Source organism: Aspergillus aculeatinus (genome assembly GCF_003184765.1).
Source record: "Aspergillus aculeatinus CBS 121060 unplaced genomic scaffold BO66scaffold_25, whole genome shotgun sequence".
Lineage (NCBI taxonomy): Eukaryota > Fungi > Ascomycota > Eurotiomycetes > Eurotiales > Aspergillaceae > Aspergillus > Aspergillus aculeatinus.
Genome location: NW_020291494.1, coordinates 282682 through 300119, shown reverse-complemented (window position 1 = coordinate 300119; position 17438 = coordinate 282682). Strand labels below are relative to the sequence as shown.

Here is a 17438-nt window from a genome sequence, read left to right as displayed (position 1 = left end):
CACGGAGTACAGTTCCTGATCTTGCTCTTATGCTCCGAGGCCAGAGCGCATTCCCCACAACCTTCAGGGCCATGATACACGACTCTGCGATCCCGAGTCAATCGGATGGTCCAGCCAGCAGGAACGGTCTCAATATGGGCCGGATCTCGTATCTCAGTGCCAGGATGCCCTGGTCGGAGGGAAACTAATTCCTAATCCCTGGCAGAATTCCCACTTGGCGCTCGCTTGCAGCTCAGCTCCTGGAGATACGGGTATGGGGCTTCTAAAGAATGCACCATTCAGAACCGGATCAACCGTATAGATCGATCACTTTTCCAACTTGACTGATCCACAATGTAGCTTAGATTCTGGGCAGCCACGATCCTGATTCCTCGGTCTTGCCATACTTGAGAAGTCCCCGTGCTGGTCGAGCATGTCTCATAAACGCCTGCTGCAGCTCTCCTTCCGCAGTCTCCCTCCTCAACCGACACTCTTTTTGCTTTTGCTTCTGATACCCTGTTCGATCCTTAGTCCACTCCTTGATCCTTAACCTTTCTGCCTTTTCTGGCACCCACACTCCTTTACAGTCCCGATGATAGGTCACGTCTTCCTTGCGTCGCTCGCTTTACAATGGCTGGTCCCGGGGACCGCTGCTTCGCCCACTGGCCACCAGGAGCGCGGCCTCTTCGATACTGAATTTGACTACGTGGTCGTCGGCGGCGGCACGGGAGGCAATGTCATCGCCACGCGTCTGGCACAGCAGAAATTCAAGGTCGCCTTGGTGGAGGCCGGCGGCCTTTACGAGCTGGAATCGGTGGCCGCCGTGCCCGCAGCCGATGTGCTCCCTGTCGGCTCCGACCCCAAGACCGTCGCCCTCCACGACTGGGGGTTTGTCGCGGAGAACCAGCCCGGCGCCAACGGACGGTCGATCCACTACGCTCGGGGGAAGTGCTTGGGTGGATCGTATGTGATGCGCTGGTATTCAATGTGCGGATGCACTTGTGCTGACAGATAATGTGGCAGGTCGGCGATGAACTTCATGATTTATCAACGGCAGGTCCCAGTACAATCGGGATGATAACCTTGGAGATCATGTAACTGACCGATGCGGGAATCCCAGGCCGACGCGCGAATCCATGCACGAATGGGCCACTACCGTCAACGACAGCAGCTATGAGTTCGACCAAGTGCTGCCCTACTACAAGCGCAGCGTGACCTTCACGCCCCCCAACACCGAGCTTCGGTTCAAGAATGCCACGACCGAGTACGACAGCAGTGCGTTCGAATCGAGCGGAGGACCGCTGCAGGTGTCCTATGCGAACTACGCGATGCCGTTCTCGACGTGGATGGACCTTGGCATGCAGGCCATCGGTATCAACCAGACCCAGGACTTCAACACCGGCTCTCTCATGGGCGGGCAGTACTGCTCCTCGACCATCAATCCCAAGGACGAGACGCGGAGTAGCTCCCAGTCGTCCTTCTTGACCTCCATCAAACCCTCCACGTTGACCACGTACTCGAACACGCTCGCCAAGAAGATCATCTTCGACAGCAACAAGAAGGCCACCGGTGTGCAGGTCAGGGGCGCGCTGGGAATTGTCTCCACCATCAAAGCCAAAAAAGAAGTGATTGTGTCGGCCGGTGCCTTCCAATCCCCTCAGCTTCTGATGGTTTCGGGGGTGGGTCCGCAGGAAGTCCTGGAGCAGCACAGCATCGCGGTCGTCGCGAATCGTCCTGGTGTTGGCCAGAACATGTGGGACCACCCATTCTTTGCGCCCTCGTACCGTGTCAAGGTGCAGACCTTCACAGCTATCGCCCTGAACCTGCTGGAACTGGTCGGCCAATTCCTTAACATAGTCACCACAAGATCAGGCCCCCTGACCAACCCCATCGCCGACTATCTCGCCTGGGAGAAAATCCCCGCCAGTTTGCGCTCGGCCTTCGGCCAACAGACCGAGAAGGATCTCGCCACCTTCCCCAGTGACTGGCCCGAAGCAGAGGTAGGGCTTGTTCCTGTCGAAGATCGAAGTCTTCAAGCCGATGCTAACCTAAACCCAACCAGTATATCTCCGGCGCCGGGTATATCGGCAACCTCTCCAACCTCCTGACGACGCAGCCTCGCGATGGCTACCAGTACGCCTCCATGCTCGGCGTGCTCATCACCCCGACCTCGCGCGGCAATGTGACGCTCAAGTCCGCCGACACCTCGGACCTCCCCATCATCAATCCGAACTGGCTGGACACGCAGGCCGACCAGGAGGTGGCGGTGGCGATGTTCAAGCGCATCCGCGCGGCCTTCCAGAGCCAGGCGATGGCGCCCGTGGTGATCGGCCAGGAGTACAACCCGGGCGTGCAGACGCAGACGGACGCGGAGATCCTCGAGTTCATCAAGAACAACGTCATGACGCTGTGGCACGCCGCGTGTACGTGCAAGATGGGGCTGGCGAGCGACGCGATGGCGGTCGTGGACCACGAGGCGCGCGTGTACGGCGTTCAGGGCGTGCGGGTTGTCGATGCCAGCGCTTTCCCGTTCTTGCCCCCGGGCCATCCCCAGTCCACTGTTTGTGAGTCTTCCCTGCCTTGGAGAACCTTTTCATCTTGGTTCCATCTACCGAATGGGTTACTGACCATGGGAAATAGACATGCTGGCGGAAAAGATCGCCCAGGCCATCATCGACGGCTCGACCTAATCGGGACTTCTAGCACAGCGCCAATCTCGCTCGCACGTCTACTTTTCTTAATCTAAGCTGAAAGACCTTAGTTGGTTAACCTTCATTGTGAATATGTTAGTGATATAGTACAGTACAATTATATCCTCGCTTCAGACCAAATCCTCATCATACCGTCCGAGCCTTTGCTTGCAGCGTAATACCTGCATGTATGCATGCACAGCACACCTGACCAAGAAACCCCCGCTCCTACCCCCTACTCATGCGGCCCCTCCCGCCTCTCCCTTTCCTGCTGCCCCTCCAACATCTCGCTATCGAAACGCGGATCCAGCTTGTTCAGAATCTTGTTGCCATGCGGCTTGGTCGTCGACGCGGCCGAGCTGTGGGCCCCCGGCCCGGAGAAGGAGGGCTGGGTGGCGGCGTCCTCGGACTGGGTGTTGTGTTTGTCGAGGGGCTCGACGTTCTTTGCGGATTGGAAGTCGCGGTTTGTAAGCTGGGAGGGCATATTTTCCAGTTCGTTGTGTGCTTGGATTCAAAGGTGGTTGGGTGTGATTTTTTTGGAGGCTGTGAGATGGTTGTGTGGGCGTAGATAGATTGGATGCTTCTGGTTTTCTGGCTGGCTGGTCTGGGATGTTTAGGTAGGGTTTATATGCGATATTGTGGAAGGGCGATGGGGATCCTGCGTCATGGGAGGGTAATTGTTATCCTTCGGAGTAGACCGGAGCCGGTGGGCTGGAATAAGTGCCAGGTGGGGTAGGAGATAGAACTTGAAAGCTTAGTTGTTGGACGACAGGGGTATGGATTCTGTCTGGTTGTGAGGGTGGTGGTGAGATGGAAGAGGGGTTGACGTCAATATCATTGTCGGTCATTATTGATGTCAATGTGGTGTGAGGGTTGCGTGTGCTGGAGGTATACTATCTTCACATATACTTGTAACTGATTAGTAAGAACTATAGATGAACTAATCCTGGAATGGTATGACTATGCATACGCAGATCAAAAGCAGTAGTCTTTCGCAGCATCATATGTGTTTGGAATAATCTAAAAGGTTTAGTTGTGGTTGCACACGGATTGTGCACATGGGTGTGGTATGGGGTCTTATCGATAACCGGGCAAGAAGCACACAACCCTTGGTAACCAAATAAACAAACTAGAGGTAAAGAAGGCCGGAGAGAAAAACAGCAAAAAGATGGAGCTGCGGGGAATCGAACCCCGGACCTCTCCCATGCTAAGGGAATATTATACCACTAAACCACAGCCCCTGTTGTTGAAAGACCATGCATTATTTGACATAATGTTCTTGGAGCATGTGACAGCACCCATGAGGATGACTGCTCTCGCTTCCATTGTCATTATATGCATTTGGATGGTGGAAAGATGATCATATCTTATGGTATATCTTCGGTGTATATCTATATCATCAAACTTGGTCTTCCCCCTTTTTTTTTGTGCGTTTGATTGTCTGTGGGAGGTCAGGGTGTTTGCGCTTGGATATTTGTCCACGTGTATATATATTGGCGACCCTCTTCATCAAGAATCATGAATCACTATCAAATAAAAATAAACAACACCCGCATTTAATTTAGTCATTCCCGACTCAAGACTAGAAAAAGCTACGCCAGATTACAAGGAAGCGCCCCAATGATTTCTTATTCCAACAAGCTACTAATGCGTATAAGCTATTGAAAATACGAAGGAAAAAATGCACACGCCGAGAGCAACAGCAGATCAACTCCCACAATCATTGTCCTCCATGCTGCTGCTGCTGCTGCTGTTGACCCTGTTGACTCTGCTGCTGCTGCGACGAAGAATCCCCCTGCCCCTCCCCCTGCCCCTGCAACTGCGCCTGAGTTGTCGTCGACGCCGCATCAGCAGACGTGGTCCCTACCGAAGCAGCCGTAGACGTTGCCCCTGCCATAGAAGAGGTAGTCGTCGCCGTCGTCGACGCGCCCGACGAAGTCTGATACACCTTGAAACTATTAAACTCCCAGTAGGCATTGGTAAAGTTGGCCCCGTTCTCGGCCGCCCACTGCGTGCACGTATCCGGACAGCCATAGAGGTCGGTGTAATAGGTCGACGCCCCGGCGAGATCCCCACAGACATCGATGTTCACAATGATGCTCTGGTTGGTGAAGTGCGAGCTGATATCGCAGTTCGTGCTGGGAAAATCCGCCAGCGCCTCGCCCCAGGCGGACGGGTCGGGGCTGCTGCTCGAGTTCGAGATGTCGTCGGGGATCTCGTCGCGCGCCCACATCCACACGCGGATGCCGGCGTCGCGGAGTTCCATTGCGTAGACCTGCCACAGCCATTAAGATGTGTGTATACTAAGTGGTTAGGGTAGGGATTGTGCTCACTCCACCCCCGTTCTCGTTGAATGCCTGCCCGTACGTCGCTTTCCCGCCGGTCACGCCACACCCCGCGTTGTCGTTCGCCGTGTTCAAGCAGTTGATGTACGTCGGGGAGCCGGTCTCCTTGCGCTTGACGTTCATCTTGCACCCGCTGGTCGTGTGCAGGGTCATCGCGTTGCCGTGCGTGCCCCTGTTGTTGGACTCGAGCACGTCAATCTCGCCGTGTTCCGGCCAGTTGTTCGGGTCCGTGAGCCAGAGCGCTGGCCAGGTCGCGCAGCCGTACGGGGTGTGCACGATGTCGAAGATGAAGAGTCCGTTCTCGTACGTCTCCTTCGAGGTCACGCGCACTGACCGTCGACCGCTGGTTTGGTTCGAGGTGCTGGTGTCGACCCTCAGCACGGCGCGGGAGCTGGAGGCGTAGGTCAGGTTGAGCTCTGAGGCTGTTGAGGAGTCCACATATCTAGATGCTTTGAGTTAGTGACAAGGTACTGTGTAGAATAGATGTAGGTGCTCACTGAACAAATCCATCTGTCGGGTCGGTGGCGGTATAGTAGTCAAACTCGTCGAAAAAGGAAGACCCCGAGTATTTGCGAGACAGGGTGTAGCTCAGGGCGGAGTAGTCGGGATACGAAGAGGATTTGAGGCCCTCCACGAGACCGACGATGAGGGCCACGATGGCGACAACCACCCCGGCCGCAACAAGCGACTTGGTGAGTAACGACCAGCCGCGCGGATCGTACCAGGGTTTCGTTGCGGCTGCCGTAGGCTTCGTGGACTTCTCCATTATTTCTGGATGGGTGGCTGCTGCGGTATTGGTGCCGGTGGTGTAAGGGACATTCGTGAGCTCGTAGTCGGGATAGTCACTGGCCTGACTTGACAGGTTGCGGTACACCATCGATGTGCAGGGGATTGACAATTGACCGGGCGGGATTTGAGAGAGTGCTGTACAATCGTCCAAGATTGTTCCCCGAAATTGGTGGAAAATATCCAAGAGTCACGATCAAGGTCGCGTAGCCCTCTCAAATACAGAGTAAAGGGAATCCCACCCTCGCCTCGGCAGTCCGATGCAGCAGACCCGGACCCTCTTTGTACATGCCGAACGCTGCGACAAGGGAAAAGGGTACGTACTGATAGGGCTCGGCCGCAGTCAGTGACACCGTTAGATCTGCCATGCTTACGTGTCTGGCCTCCAGGATGGAGGGACCAAGCCAACGAGAGGGAGGTACCAGGACAAAGGCATACGTAAGCACCTGGCTGTGCCAGCCAAATGATTCCTACGATGGATGTCGAGTACCATTCCCTTTTCTCCTTTGGTCGTGAGTGCGATCATCATTGTACCGGTCCAAGGGACGCGAAGGGTTCGAATATGGAGTTATTGAGCTTTACAGGGTCCAGGAGAGCAAAGGGTCTGGTGGCCGACTGAAAGATGATATGAAGCCGCCGATGCATGCATGAATCAGGCTTTCCACGTCAACGGCCCACTTCTTGGCGCTTTGGCGCCGAAAGGAGTCTAGGCCCGCAGCGAGATTATGCACCTGTCCGGATTTTATTCATCGTCCGTGGTTGCGGTAGATTGGCTTATCTGCTTGGAAGGGGAGTGTTTCATTAAGTGTCAGGTGATCCCGGGTCGAAGTGACACCACGTGATATTAATGAGCTTAGTCAGTCACCGGCCTCTTCCTCGCACAACAAGATGCACAACTTGTTCCCTCCACCACCTCTCGAGTCTGTTTACCTGTCTCCCAACACTTTGGCCTGGTTGTCGCCACGAACTGAATGTTAACACTCACGAGACTGAATGACTCGTTCCGCCGAGCTCACCAAGATAGTCTGAAGTCCAGTCAGACTGAAAATCCCTGCTTTGGATAAGATTCACAAGCCGTTAGGGAATCACGGGCGAGCATGTCGAGAGCTCAAGATAGCCGGGTCTCCGACTTGAGCGCTGGAGGATCAACCGTGGTGTCACAATCGCCCTACCGCAGAGCCTCCGCTTGATCCGCTTGGTCCGGTCGAGGAACTGCTGGCCCCGCAAGCCTGTCACCACGATGATCGGACCCCGATGACCTCAATCATGACCAAGGCACTTCGATGAGGCGCAGCATCATAGCTGTCCTCGAGTGTCTAAAGCCAGCACCGCTTATCTGGAGTGGAGCCACATGAACGACCGTTTGAAAGACAAAGACACACTACCTTAGTGCTGCTACTATCTCACGCTGCTTGGCCGGCTAAATCTAATAGCGCACTCTGGTATCCAGGTACAGCCTAGCATTTCAAGCAAGGCAACGTCTCAGCCAAATGAGGATGACAGAATTGCGAGGCTTCAGAAAATCCCTCATGTGTCCTCACTTTCGCACCTCATTGAGGTATAAATAGGACACAACACTCACCGGAGCGATTTCTCATTCCCAAATCACTCATCGTCAGATTCCACACCAGCACTTCTCGTTCATTGCCCCACTTCCGGTCTTTCTTACGATTGAAACCACCCTCCCAAAATGCAGTGGATGTTCTATTCTTTCATCCTCGCGGATTTGTTCGCTCTCTATGTCCGGATCACCACGGGAGAATGGTCGACCCATGCCAAGTACTTTCTGCTCTGCACGCATTTGGGCCTGTGGGCTCGTGCCTTGCAGGCCGAGATATTGCACCAGTGAATTATGCGTCCATGGGTGAGGACAAGTCTGCGGAGGAGGAAAAGGAAAAGGACGCGACTGTCAGGGTTGATGCTATGGACGAGGGACATGCAACCCGACAAGGGAAATCATTCCAAGTGCACCCGAAGACCCCTCCCAGCAATGATCCCAGTTCTGCTGCCTGATAAATCCTGTGAAATCCCTGTGGAAACCTCGGCGACACCTGCAAATGGCAACCTCGGCATGAGGTTCCGATACAACCAACCAATCGGTGACTCAGGGCCTGTGCAATCCGAAAGAAAGTCGGGCCAAGCTACATCAAACTACGAATGGGGGAAGACACAAGAAACGAAGTGGAGAAGCAGGGCTGAGGCTTACGCAACTTAGCTACACACTTAGCCGAATCGGACAAGGTCGACTCCCGCTATACTCTCATTCTTGGCCGAAAGGGCTCACCGTCCGGAATCTTCCCGAGACTCGATCCTATTCGTAAAATCTCAGCATCACCAGTAGTCTAATGTCCAGCCTATGAATGCAAGAATCGGGTGGTTTTGATAATGAGGTTGCGGGGTAGAAATGATTAGAAGGTATGTATGTACATTGCCGTAAAACAACTCCAACACTAACACAGATGCAGTAGCAGACCCTCACCCATAGCTCAATGCATAGCCCACGCGAGAAGAACCGAAAGCGAAAGCATAGCAACATTCACCGACTGTCCTAGTACCGCACCGCTACTGGGAACCACCGACGACGCGCTGCTCGGTGTCGCAGACGCGGAGGTCTGCGTGCCGGATTGCGTCTTGGACATCGCCAAACCCACGGTCGCATTCTCGACATTGTGATCGATGTACAGGCCCCGGAAGAAGGCTGCGAGCCATTAGCCTTCCGATTCTCTTCGGAACGGAGAAAGGGTAAAGGAGAATGGAAAACATACGTTGACCGACCACCCACAAGGTCGGGTACGAAGCGACGGTCGCGCCCGAGAGCACCGCCGTGCAATTGTTGTTCCCGTTGTCGACGGCGATCCACTGGTCGGCGGCGATGTTGAAGATGGCGCTCTGGTGACTGACCAGGTCGGAGTCCGCGGCGACGGCAGCGGTGGCATTGGCCTGCGAGGGGATGCTGAAGCCCACGGTGGGAGGGTTGTCGCAGGGGAAGTAGCCCGTGACGGTCACCCCGTCGCTGGTGTTCTGGACGACGGCTTGGATGTTGGTCGCCTCGAAGATGGCAAGTACTTCGTCGACGGGACTATTCACACATCAACATCGTCTCATGGAGGAAAGGTTTTGGGAGCAGAGACTCATCGACTTACCCGGTGATCGTGGCGGTTCCGGTGTCGAGCTCGATAGGCACATCCTTGGTAAGGATGGTGTCGTTGACGGCCACGTCGGCAAAGAAGGCCCATTCCTGCACGATGGAGGTGATGGTCAGGTTCCCTTCGAAGAGGGAGGTGTCCAGCTCGCCCAGCACCTGGGTTCCAGTCGAGTTGCTGCCCAGGACCACGCCAAAGCGACACGAAGAGACTTGACCCTGCTGGCAGAGCGCGTGGAAAAAGGGCGGCGCGCCGTTGGGGAATTGAGCCACTTCGACTCCGGCGAAACCCACGATCCCATCAGCGGGGATCAGCGCCGTGCCGTTGGCGGAGCCGATCGTCTGGTCGATGGTCAAGCTGCCGTATGTGATGGTGTCGTTGTACAGGGTCCCCGCTACCTGAATCGAGACAACTGTCGTTTAGCTATACACTTTTGACATGAGCACGGGAATCGTCACGTACCGAGCCCGTCCCGGACCCATCGCTTTGGGTTGTTCCATAGCCGTTCTCAAACGTAAGGTTGAGGTTGACTGATGCAGAGCTCGCGTTGTAGTACCCAGGGTTGATGATCACATCGGAGGAGCCCGTGTCAATCAGGAGATGGAGGTTCTTGGAGCTGCCGACATCAAAGCTCCCAAACCAGAAGCCCTACCACTAGGGTGAGTTGGGGTACGCGTGAGTGAATGGGATCCGACCTACATCCGACTCAGAGACAGTCTCGATGCCATATTTGTCGCGACGAAACAACTTGGCTGCCGGGTCTGTGCGCCGTACTAATGGGATGTGCGAGGAAACGTGTCGAGGAGCTGAAGGCCGGGCACTTGCCAGGCACAACGGCAACGACCCGAGGGCCGTGAGGATTAACCAATGCTGAGGAGGGGCCATTATGCACTATGAATACAAGCCCCCGAGGTAGAGAATAGAGATTATTGGAAAAGTGCAATGAAAAACGTCGAGTGCATGAGCTGAAGCTGGAGCCTCTCCGACAATTGCGAACATCTCTTCGACTTTATACACCATCTCGCATGGCTCGTGCTGTACGCAAGGCTGAGCTCGCACTCAACTTCTCCCAATATAGGAATGGCAGACGAGGAGCAATATGGAGATTTGGGGTCCAAATCTATCTAGACTGAGGCTTGGGCGTTGATCTGCACCGGGTATATCGACAGGGAGGAGAGCCCTACTCAGCCTCGTCTAATCAAATCCCGTGGATGAAACGTGGGTGGAGATGGCGATGGCAGCAATCACTGGCCCGCTCGCATAGACTAACCCGACCCCGACTAGTCGCAGGATTGCACTAGGTAAGTTGAGGCTCCTTAACTGACTTGGCTATAGGTGTTTAACCTAGTTTTAAAGTCGCTTGCGGCCACGTTGGCGGGTCTGACCGTCTGATGTTCCCCCCCCTGCTGCATCCACTCATCGGCCTGCCCTCGCATACGCTAACCAACATAGGGTTGCCTTCAGACTGTCTCCCAAATCTACACAGCCCAGCAGGCTGACAGCAACCAATTGAACCAAGGAATGAGTCAATCCCCGCAACTCGGACCGAACGCGCCATGACGGGGAGACCCCAAGCTGCAAGGTCCCGCACTGGCTGCATCACCTGCAAGTAAGTCTGGGTTTCTACTGGTGGTCGTCCGGCAACAGAGCAACTCACCCCGACAGGATTCGTCGCGTGAAATGTGACGAGCAAAGGCCCGAGTGCAATCGGTGCGTGTCCACTGGAAGGACCTGCGACGGCTATCAGGATGGGTCCCAGTCCCAATCTCAGGCCCAGAAACCCTGCTCCCTGCGGATCATCCAGCATATCCCGCCGGGTCGGAAGATCCAGCCTGCAGTGCAGCTGAATGTCGAAGAGCATCGCAGTCTGGAATTCTTCCACCGCTATACCTTACCGGGTCTAGGATCAGAGGTGGGCTCGTATCTGCTGCAGGCAACCACCAGTGAGCCGGTGATCCGATCCGTGGCTATGGCGGTGGGCTCCGTGCACCGCTCCTTTGCCTTCTCAAGCGAAGAAGCCACCACCTTCACTCTGCTCCACTACAACAAGGCCATCCGACAGCTGGTGACGTCTCCGCAGAGCAAAAGCACCGTCCTCCTGGCCTGTATCCTGTTCTTCTGCTGCGAGTGTCTGCAAGGCCGCTACAAGACCGCCATCCAACATGCCTTGTCTGGGCTGCGAATTCTCCAGCAGCAACAGTTGCTCCCCCCTAGCTCTCTCGAGAGGGCTCCAGCAGCGTTGTCCTCGCTCTTCCACGCCGTCCAGAGCCAGGTGCTCGAAATCGAGGGCATGGAAGGGCTGGACACTGACTCGCAGCCCAAGCTGTCGCCGCCTGCTCTCAATGCCAACCCGCTTCAAACAGGCATACCACTCGACGTGAGAGACCACCAACGCATCTTTCGACAACTATACTATCGGTTTGTGCAAATCGACGCCCTAATCGAGGCGTTCGAGTCAACCCCCAACGACCACTCCCCCGCACGTATTGCGCACGAACAGCAATTACTGGCCGAGTGGTTCCGCGTCCGCGCCGACCTGAAAACGTGGATGCACGACTTCGATCGCCAAACCATGCATCGGTGGCAGACAGACCCCGGCAAAGAATCTCCCCACGCACATTCCGTCGCCATCCTCAAAGCCTGGAAGCTGCTGTTCAACATGTACTTCCGGATGAGGTGGCCGCCGTCCGAGCTGGCGTGGGACCAATTCACCCCGGACTTCCAATCCATCGTCTCCCTGATATCGGTCGTCACAGGCGACGTAACCGCACTTGCCGTCCCAACAGCCCCTACCACCACCCGCCAAGACAGAAAACCCCCCCCGCGCCGATCCGCACCGCCGCCACTTCTCCCAACTCCACCACCCCCAGCTCCAGCCCAACCCACCTTCACCCTCTCCCTGGGCTTCCTCACCCCGCTCTACATCTGCGCCACCCGCTGCCGGGACTCGACGATCCGACACCACGCCCTCCGGCTGCTCGAGACCTGTCGTCGGCGCGAAGGGGTGTGGGACTCCGACCTCGCCGCCCGGGTGGCGCGCCGCGTCGTCGCGATCGAGGAACAGGCGGCCGGCGTGGAGCCGGGCATTGCTGCCTATCACCCTGCGGATATCAGCTTGGAAGCGCGCGTGCGGTCGTCGTCGCCGCAGTTTGCGGAAGGGCGGAAGGCTACCCTGCGGTATGTGGGGGGGAGCAGTGGGCCTGAGGTTGGGTTGATGGAGGAGACGATTGTGTGGTGAGAGTTGATGGTTGACTGCTCCGTTAGGGTGTTCGGTGGGTGCTCTGAGTTGGATTCGATATGAGATGAGAACAGTGCCATATGAGAGAGGGAGGGAATAGTCGTCAGATAAACAACTCGCGTTGACAGGTCAACATGTAGTTGGGCATATAGAAAGAGCAGCCCAGTCTGTGATAAGCTGGACCTCAGGCTATCATACTACAGAAAGTCATGGATTCCTTCATGCGATTGTTATCGACGTTCACCATATGTTCGATACCACCCACGTTAGGCAAAATAGGGAAAGGTGGCAGATGAGAACTTAGATCCTGATACTCCAGAATGTGAATACTGACCCGAACACAAAGAACCGAAGAGCAAAAGCTTTGTTCTTAAGCCCCCTACCAATACTGATGTTCGAAGGTTTCTTCTTCGGAAGATATCTGTAAGAATACCTCAAGTCCTTGATACCACCAATGTACGCATCTGCCAACCTGGTGAAATGAAGATCGTGGAACACTTCGTAAACTGGGAGATCTTGGCGTCATGTACAGTACCCTGCCTGGCAAGCCAGAATCCAACTCTCCGAGCATCCATTGGTGAAAGTAGCTAGCCAGCTGTAGTCTGCGCCATATACTTTGATCTGTACACAGAGTGCGCATACATACAATACTTCCCTCAAGTTAGGATCCGCTTTCCTTTAGGACAAAGCTGGATAGTGGGAGATGATTAGAAACTAGTATAGTCTTGAAGCGTCTTGTGCAGTTCTACTTGTGACTGATTGTCACCAAAGATAGCTACTTTCTTGTCGGGTGGCCTTCAGAGAAGAAGCACCGCACCCAGGTCGCGTAAGAACCGAAATCGCGGCGAGTTTTCAAATGTCGGCCCATACATCGGCGGTGGACTTTCAACGGAGATAATCGAAAATGATATGGCGATATAATGGACAAACGGTCGGCAGGTAACTGGTTAACTCATAGTTTCAAGACCAAGCATTTTGTGGTGACCAGGTCCCGATAAGCATCAACCGTTTAATTTATATATACAAAGCACCCATGATATCGACTAAAGTCAAAAAGCTCATAAACCAAGAAGCCATACACATTAAGTCAGAGCCAATTCCGCATCTAGCATAACATACAGCCCATACATCCCACTCGTCTCCATGCCTTTCTTCAAGGAACGAGTCCAAAACAGAACATCCCTAACCCGCCGGGTTCGTGCACGTGAACGGCGTCAACGCCGAGCTCTTGAAATCCGCCTCCATCGCCACGATCGACGCCCAGAGCCCCAGCCCGGCCGTGCCCAACGCGGCCAACGAGTACAGCACATCGAAGGTATTCCGGGCGAACTGCTGACGGTACCCGCGGACCCAGCGCTTCCAGCCGGAATCCACGCGCCGGGTCTCGCCCGTGTGGGGGTCGAAGGTCTCCTCGGGCAGGATGGCGTCCTTCTGCACGTTGAACCCGACGAGAAGCATCGGCGGGAAGGTGTAGGAGAACTGGAGGATGCAGAGAGCACCGACGAAGGAGGTGAGGTTGCTGATCTGCGGGATGGCGGCGGCGACGATCCAGGCGAGGCACCAGTAGATCGGGACTGTTTCATTCCGTCAATCTCCAATCACAAATTCTTGGACAAGGGAAGAACCCGGGGGGTCACATACCAAGAGCAATCCAGATCAGTTTGCCGGTGCGGTGATCCAGCGGCGGGAAGTGGAAGACGTCGCGCAGGACCGAGGCGTAGAAGACTTTGATGCCGATGTTGCCGTACAGCAGAGCTGCGATAACGCCCGAGATGAGCGAGAGGGCGTTACAGCCGGTTTGGTAGCTGTAAGCGGAGTCGGGGATTCCTTGGGGAGGATCCTGGTTAGCGTGACGTGGAAACAGAGATATAGTCCCGTAGAGACGGGGGCCTGCTTGTTGCACTCACCCTGGTACGCCGGGTTGAAGGTATACTGTCCCTGCGCGTTGTACACGACCATTCCTTCGACGAGGTAGCACACATAGATGAAGACCTCGGCGCAGATGAAGCCCTTCCAGAAATCGAACCTATGCAAACTGTCAGCTTCTGCAACGGTGCCAAAAAAGAAGATGGGGGAAGGCCTACGGGCGCCGCATCTCAGCCATCAGCTCGTTGAAGAGGGTGGCGCCACCGTAGGCGAAGACACAGTTCATCACCGCCGTCATCCGAGTGTATAGAGTCCCGTCCGCCGGCCAGTTGGCGCTGGTCCGAATGGGATCGGGATTGAGGTTGGTAGAGCTGGCGACACTGTCGGTGGGGGGGTATACGTAGACCACGCCCATACTAGCCATCATGTCAGCGCTGTTCTTGCTATTTTGAGGATGGGGCCGTGCTCGTACGTGATGAGAATCACAGTAAAGTTCATCCAGATGGCCAGGTTCGATAGCCACGACAGGCGCTGCAAGGTCCGAATCTGTCCTAGGACGAAGCCGAGGAGCATGAAGATGACCTCACACACGATGACTGCGGGGATGAGAGGTCAGCACTGCCGATATTCTTTGCTCGGGTTGAGGATTCTCACAGCATAGTTTTCCCGTGCCATGTACTCCGGCAGCCATTTGACCCAACCCCTGGCCGTTGCTTACAATGAGCAAGGTCACGTTCAGGAAGAACTGGAAGCTCTGAAGAATGTTGACGCCAATGCGAGCAACGGGGCCGAAGATCCGGAACGCAACATCGCCGTAGTCTGAGGAAGTCGGTCAGCCAGTCGCTTCATACCTCTCTCTGGTCCCAACGGGATAACCTACTGCGCATGGGATAGCGGGTTGAGTCGAGACCGTTGAAGATCTTCCACAGCTGCATTCCGGAACTACAGAGCGTTTAGTCAAGAGGCAAGAGTATTGCATATGGGGCGAAAACTCACTAGTATGCCATGATACCGAAGACCGTATACAGCGCCTGCCAGCCCTATGTTAGCGGATGTCGGGACTCAGGTTCAGTGGCCGACTCACAAAACCAGGCCCATAGCCCATTTCCTGCACAGTCTGTTAGCATATCTGCGCCTGCCATCTCCTCCGTCCTTTCCCGGAAATCACTTACACTAATCGCCCAAGGCACGTTCGTCGGACCCAGGATATCGGTGGTAATCAGATAGAAGATCGAGCCTACCCGCCCAGAGGCAGTCACGTCAGCCTCACCTGCCTTCCACTGGAACCCAACCCCAACCCCCCCAAAAATAGCATCCACTCACCCCAAGTCGCCGTTCTCGCGGCCCGCTGCGCCAGCTCCCACTCCGTCTCAGTAATGCCGTACTGATCCCCGTTCCCCTCGCGTTCACCACCACTACCAACCCCGTCCCCGGAATCCGCCTTCTCCGACATCGCAGCCTTCTCATCCCCAACAGCGACCCCACCCTCGACGGGACCCTTCTGCTTCTCGGTCGTCGAATCCACAATCCGCGGGGCCGGCGAGGCCGTCTCCTTGGACGCGCGCCCCAGCATCACATTCCACAGCTGCTGAAAGCCCTGGTTGTCGGTGCGGATGTGCTTCTCGAACTCGCGGGAGCGCTTGGCCCAGAACAGGTAATTCTCGAAGGAGATGCTGGAGTCGAGGTAGATGTTGCCGGAGCCGTGCATGACGGGGGCGGGGATGGCGTGGAGCGACCGTTCCTTGCTGCCGGGGTGGCCATGGTGGCTGTGGTCGTCGATGATGATGCCGTGCTCGGCCTCGGTGCCGATGAGGTCGGCTTCGTTGCCCAGGCGCGGGTCCGCGACACCCCCCAGGTTGGCGGCGGAGACGACGCCTGCCATTCTTTTTTGTGGAGGATGCAAAATATTATTGATCCTTTGGGGCAGGGAAAAAGTGGGAGGGGGAAAGGGAAAGGGGAAGGGGAAGGGGAAAAAAGATTGACAATGATGTGGGACAGGAGGAGGGGAGGGTTATATAAATGGCTGTTCACTTATTGACTAGTTCTATTGGGGATTGTGAATGGGTCGAATTGATTGAGTGTCTCGGGGAGGGGAAACACCACCCCGTTCATCCGTCGGGGGAGGCCATCATGCATCCATTGGATACGAACCAAACGACTCACCCCACTGGATCATGGTGTCAGTGATTGGGATTGGATTGTTGGGCAGTGCCAGGTGGGGGTTAGTGGGATCATGGATCCATGATGGTGTGGTATCATTCATGCATGCAGTGCTGTGATTGATTGTTCTCCGCCAATCTAGAAGGATTTCTTATCGGTCCCTCCTCCATCCTGCTCGCTCCTCAAACCTTGAAACCACACTCCAACGCAGTGGTGACATTTCTTGTGCTGCACGATGACCTCAGCCTCCGACCAGGATGTCTCGGAGTGAAGAATCTTACACTGGCCGCCATCCCTGTCAGCGTGTACGGGAGGTACAGTACGGTACAATACCGAACCGAAACCCTCGAAGCTCGGCAAAGCTTGTCGGGTCCGGCTAAAAAAGCTTGGTGTGTGAGGCCCACTCTTCTTCGCTTCGGCTGGCTTAGTCCTTATCCTCCCTGTTCTCATGAAGAAAGAGAGACAGAGCGAGACACGCACACACACACACACACACACACACACAAAACGGTCAATTTAGAATTAATTAACCACCACTGCCGTAGAGGAGTGCAATTCGACAGCAAGTCACGCTTATCGCGCCCGGCGCACTGTCCTGCAACCACTACCGTCATCAGCACCGAGATAAATCGCAGGATCATGCTACTGAGGGGTTTATCAACCTGCTAAGAACCAGTCGTGTGGTGTTTCCAAACACCGCTCACACGACTCACACGACTTCCAGGTATCTAATCATTTTAACCTTTGGTGTGAACTGCAGCTAGGCTAGCTAGCTTATCAGCAAGAATCCGGAAAAAATATTACCGGCTTGCAAACTCAGTGGATGCAGCGCTCAGGGCCAGAGGCAAAGGAAAGACAAGCGCCCCACTTGGGAGGTTCCGGACGTCCCCGGATGGGTTCCCACTGCCCTCCCGGTAAGCCACTTACATGCAGAGAATTGCATGCGGCCGGGATGGCAAATCTGGCCATGCCATGTGCTGGCTGTTGTCGTTGTTCGCCACTCGTTACCTTATTGAATTACTCCGGAAAGACCGTCGGACAGCCGAGAAACGTAGCGGGGTTCTTTCTGCATGGTTAATTTCCACTCCGATATGTCCGAGTGAAAATTACGGGTACCGGGGTTCCCACTGCACTCTGAGACTGCTGGGATGGTATGGGGAAGATAAGAATAAAAGTAAATGATAATAGAAATTAAAAACTAGAACTACGAGAAAAAAAAAAAAAAAAAAAA

General features: G+C 55.1%; 6 protein-coding genes and 1 non-coding gene across 7 annotated transcripts; 2 read left to right on the top strand and 5 right to left on the bottom strand.

The window, feature by feature from the left end:
- Window positions 1–322: 322 nt before the first annotated feature.
- BO66DRAFT_93740 (GMC family oxidoreductase) lies at window positions 323–2766 on the top strand. The gene is made up of 5 exons (XM_025653718.1): window positions 323–942; window positions 1003–1032; window positions 1100–1979; window positions 2042–2543; window positions 2620–2766. The coding sequence occupies exons 1-5, from the start codon at window positions 572–574 to the stop codon at window positions 2667–2669; spliced, it is 1833 nt and encodes a 610-aa protein (XP_025503817.1). The 5' UTR covers window positions 323–571; the 3' UTR covers window positions 2670–2766.
- On the bottom strand, window positions 2762–3512 carry BO66DRAFT_392088 (uncharacterized protein). The gene has a single exon (XM_025647420.1). The coding sequence runs from the start codon at window positions 3151–3153 to the stop codon at window positions 2905–2907; it is 249 nt and encodes an 82-aa protein (XP_025503816.1). The 5' UTR covers window positions 3154–3512; the 3' UTR covers window positions 2762–2904.
- Window positions 3513–3838: 326 nt separating this feature from the next.
- On the bottom strand, window positions 3839–3910 carry BO66DRAFT_t158. Its single transcript has one exon. It is a non-coding gene; the product is annotated as a tRNA-Ala (tRNA).
- A 479-nt stretch (window positions 3911–4389) lies between these two features.
- On the bottom strand, window positions 4390–5891 carry BO66DRAFT_411632 (glycoside hydrolase family 16 protein; the record flags this gene model as incomplete). The annotated part of the gene is made up of 3 exons (XM_025649303.1): window positions 4390–4944; window positions 5003–5456; window positions 5512–5891. 3 exons carry the CDS (start codon window positions 5889–5891, stop codon window positions 4390–4392), a joined length of 1389 nt encoding a protein of 462 aa, XP_025503815.1.
- Window positions 5892–8080: 2189 nt separating this feature from the next.
- On the bottom strand, window positions 8081–9828 carry BO66DRAFT_438697 (pepsin-like aspartic protease; the record flags this gene model as incomplete). Its single annotated transcript, XM_025651084.1, has 6 exons — window positions 8081–8111; window positions 8345–8498; window positions 8566–8879; window positions 8944–9341; window positions 9406–9591; window positions 9643–9828. The coding sequence occupies 6 exons, from the start codon at window positions 9826–9828 to the stop codon at window positions 8081–8083; spliced, it is 1269 nt and encodes a 422-aa protein (XP_025503814.1).
- Window positions 9829–10499: 671 nt separating this feature from the next.
- On the top strand, window positions 10500–12181 carry BO66DRAFT_438696 (Zn(II)2Cys6 transcription factor domain-containing protein; the record flags this gene model as incomplete). The annotated part of the gene is made up of 2 exons (XM_025651083.1): window positions 10500–10552; window positions 10609–12181. The coding sequence occupies 2 exons, from the start codon at window positions 10500–10502 to the stop codon at window positions 12179–12181; spliced, it is 1626 nt and encodes a 541-aa protein (XP_025503813.1).
- A 917-nt stretch (window positions 12182–13098) lies between these two features.
- BO66DRAFT_392086 (putative amino acid transporter) lies at window positions 13099–15988 on the bottom strand. The gene is made up of 11 exons (XM_025647419.1): window positions 15371–15988; window positions 15220–15284; window positions 15132–15155; window positions 15044–15078; window positions 14928–14989; window positions 14702–14866; window positions 14520–14643; window positions 14266–14463; window positions 14089–14207; window positions 13823–14008; window positions 13099–13755 (listed from the first exon to the last, which is right to left on the bottom strand). Exons 1-11 carry the CDS (start codon window positions 15927–15929, stop codon window positions 13364–13366), a joined length of 1929 nt encoding a protein of 642 aa, XP_025503812.1. The 5' UTR covers window positions 15930–15988; the 3' UTR covers window positions 13099–13363.
- Between the last annotated feature and the right edge of the window lie 1450 nt (window positions 15989–17438).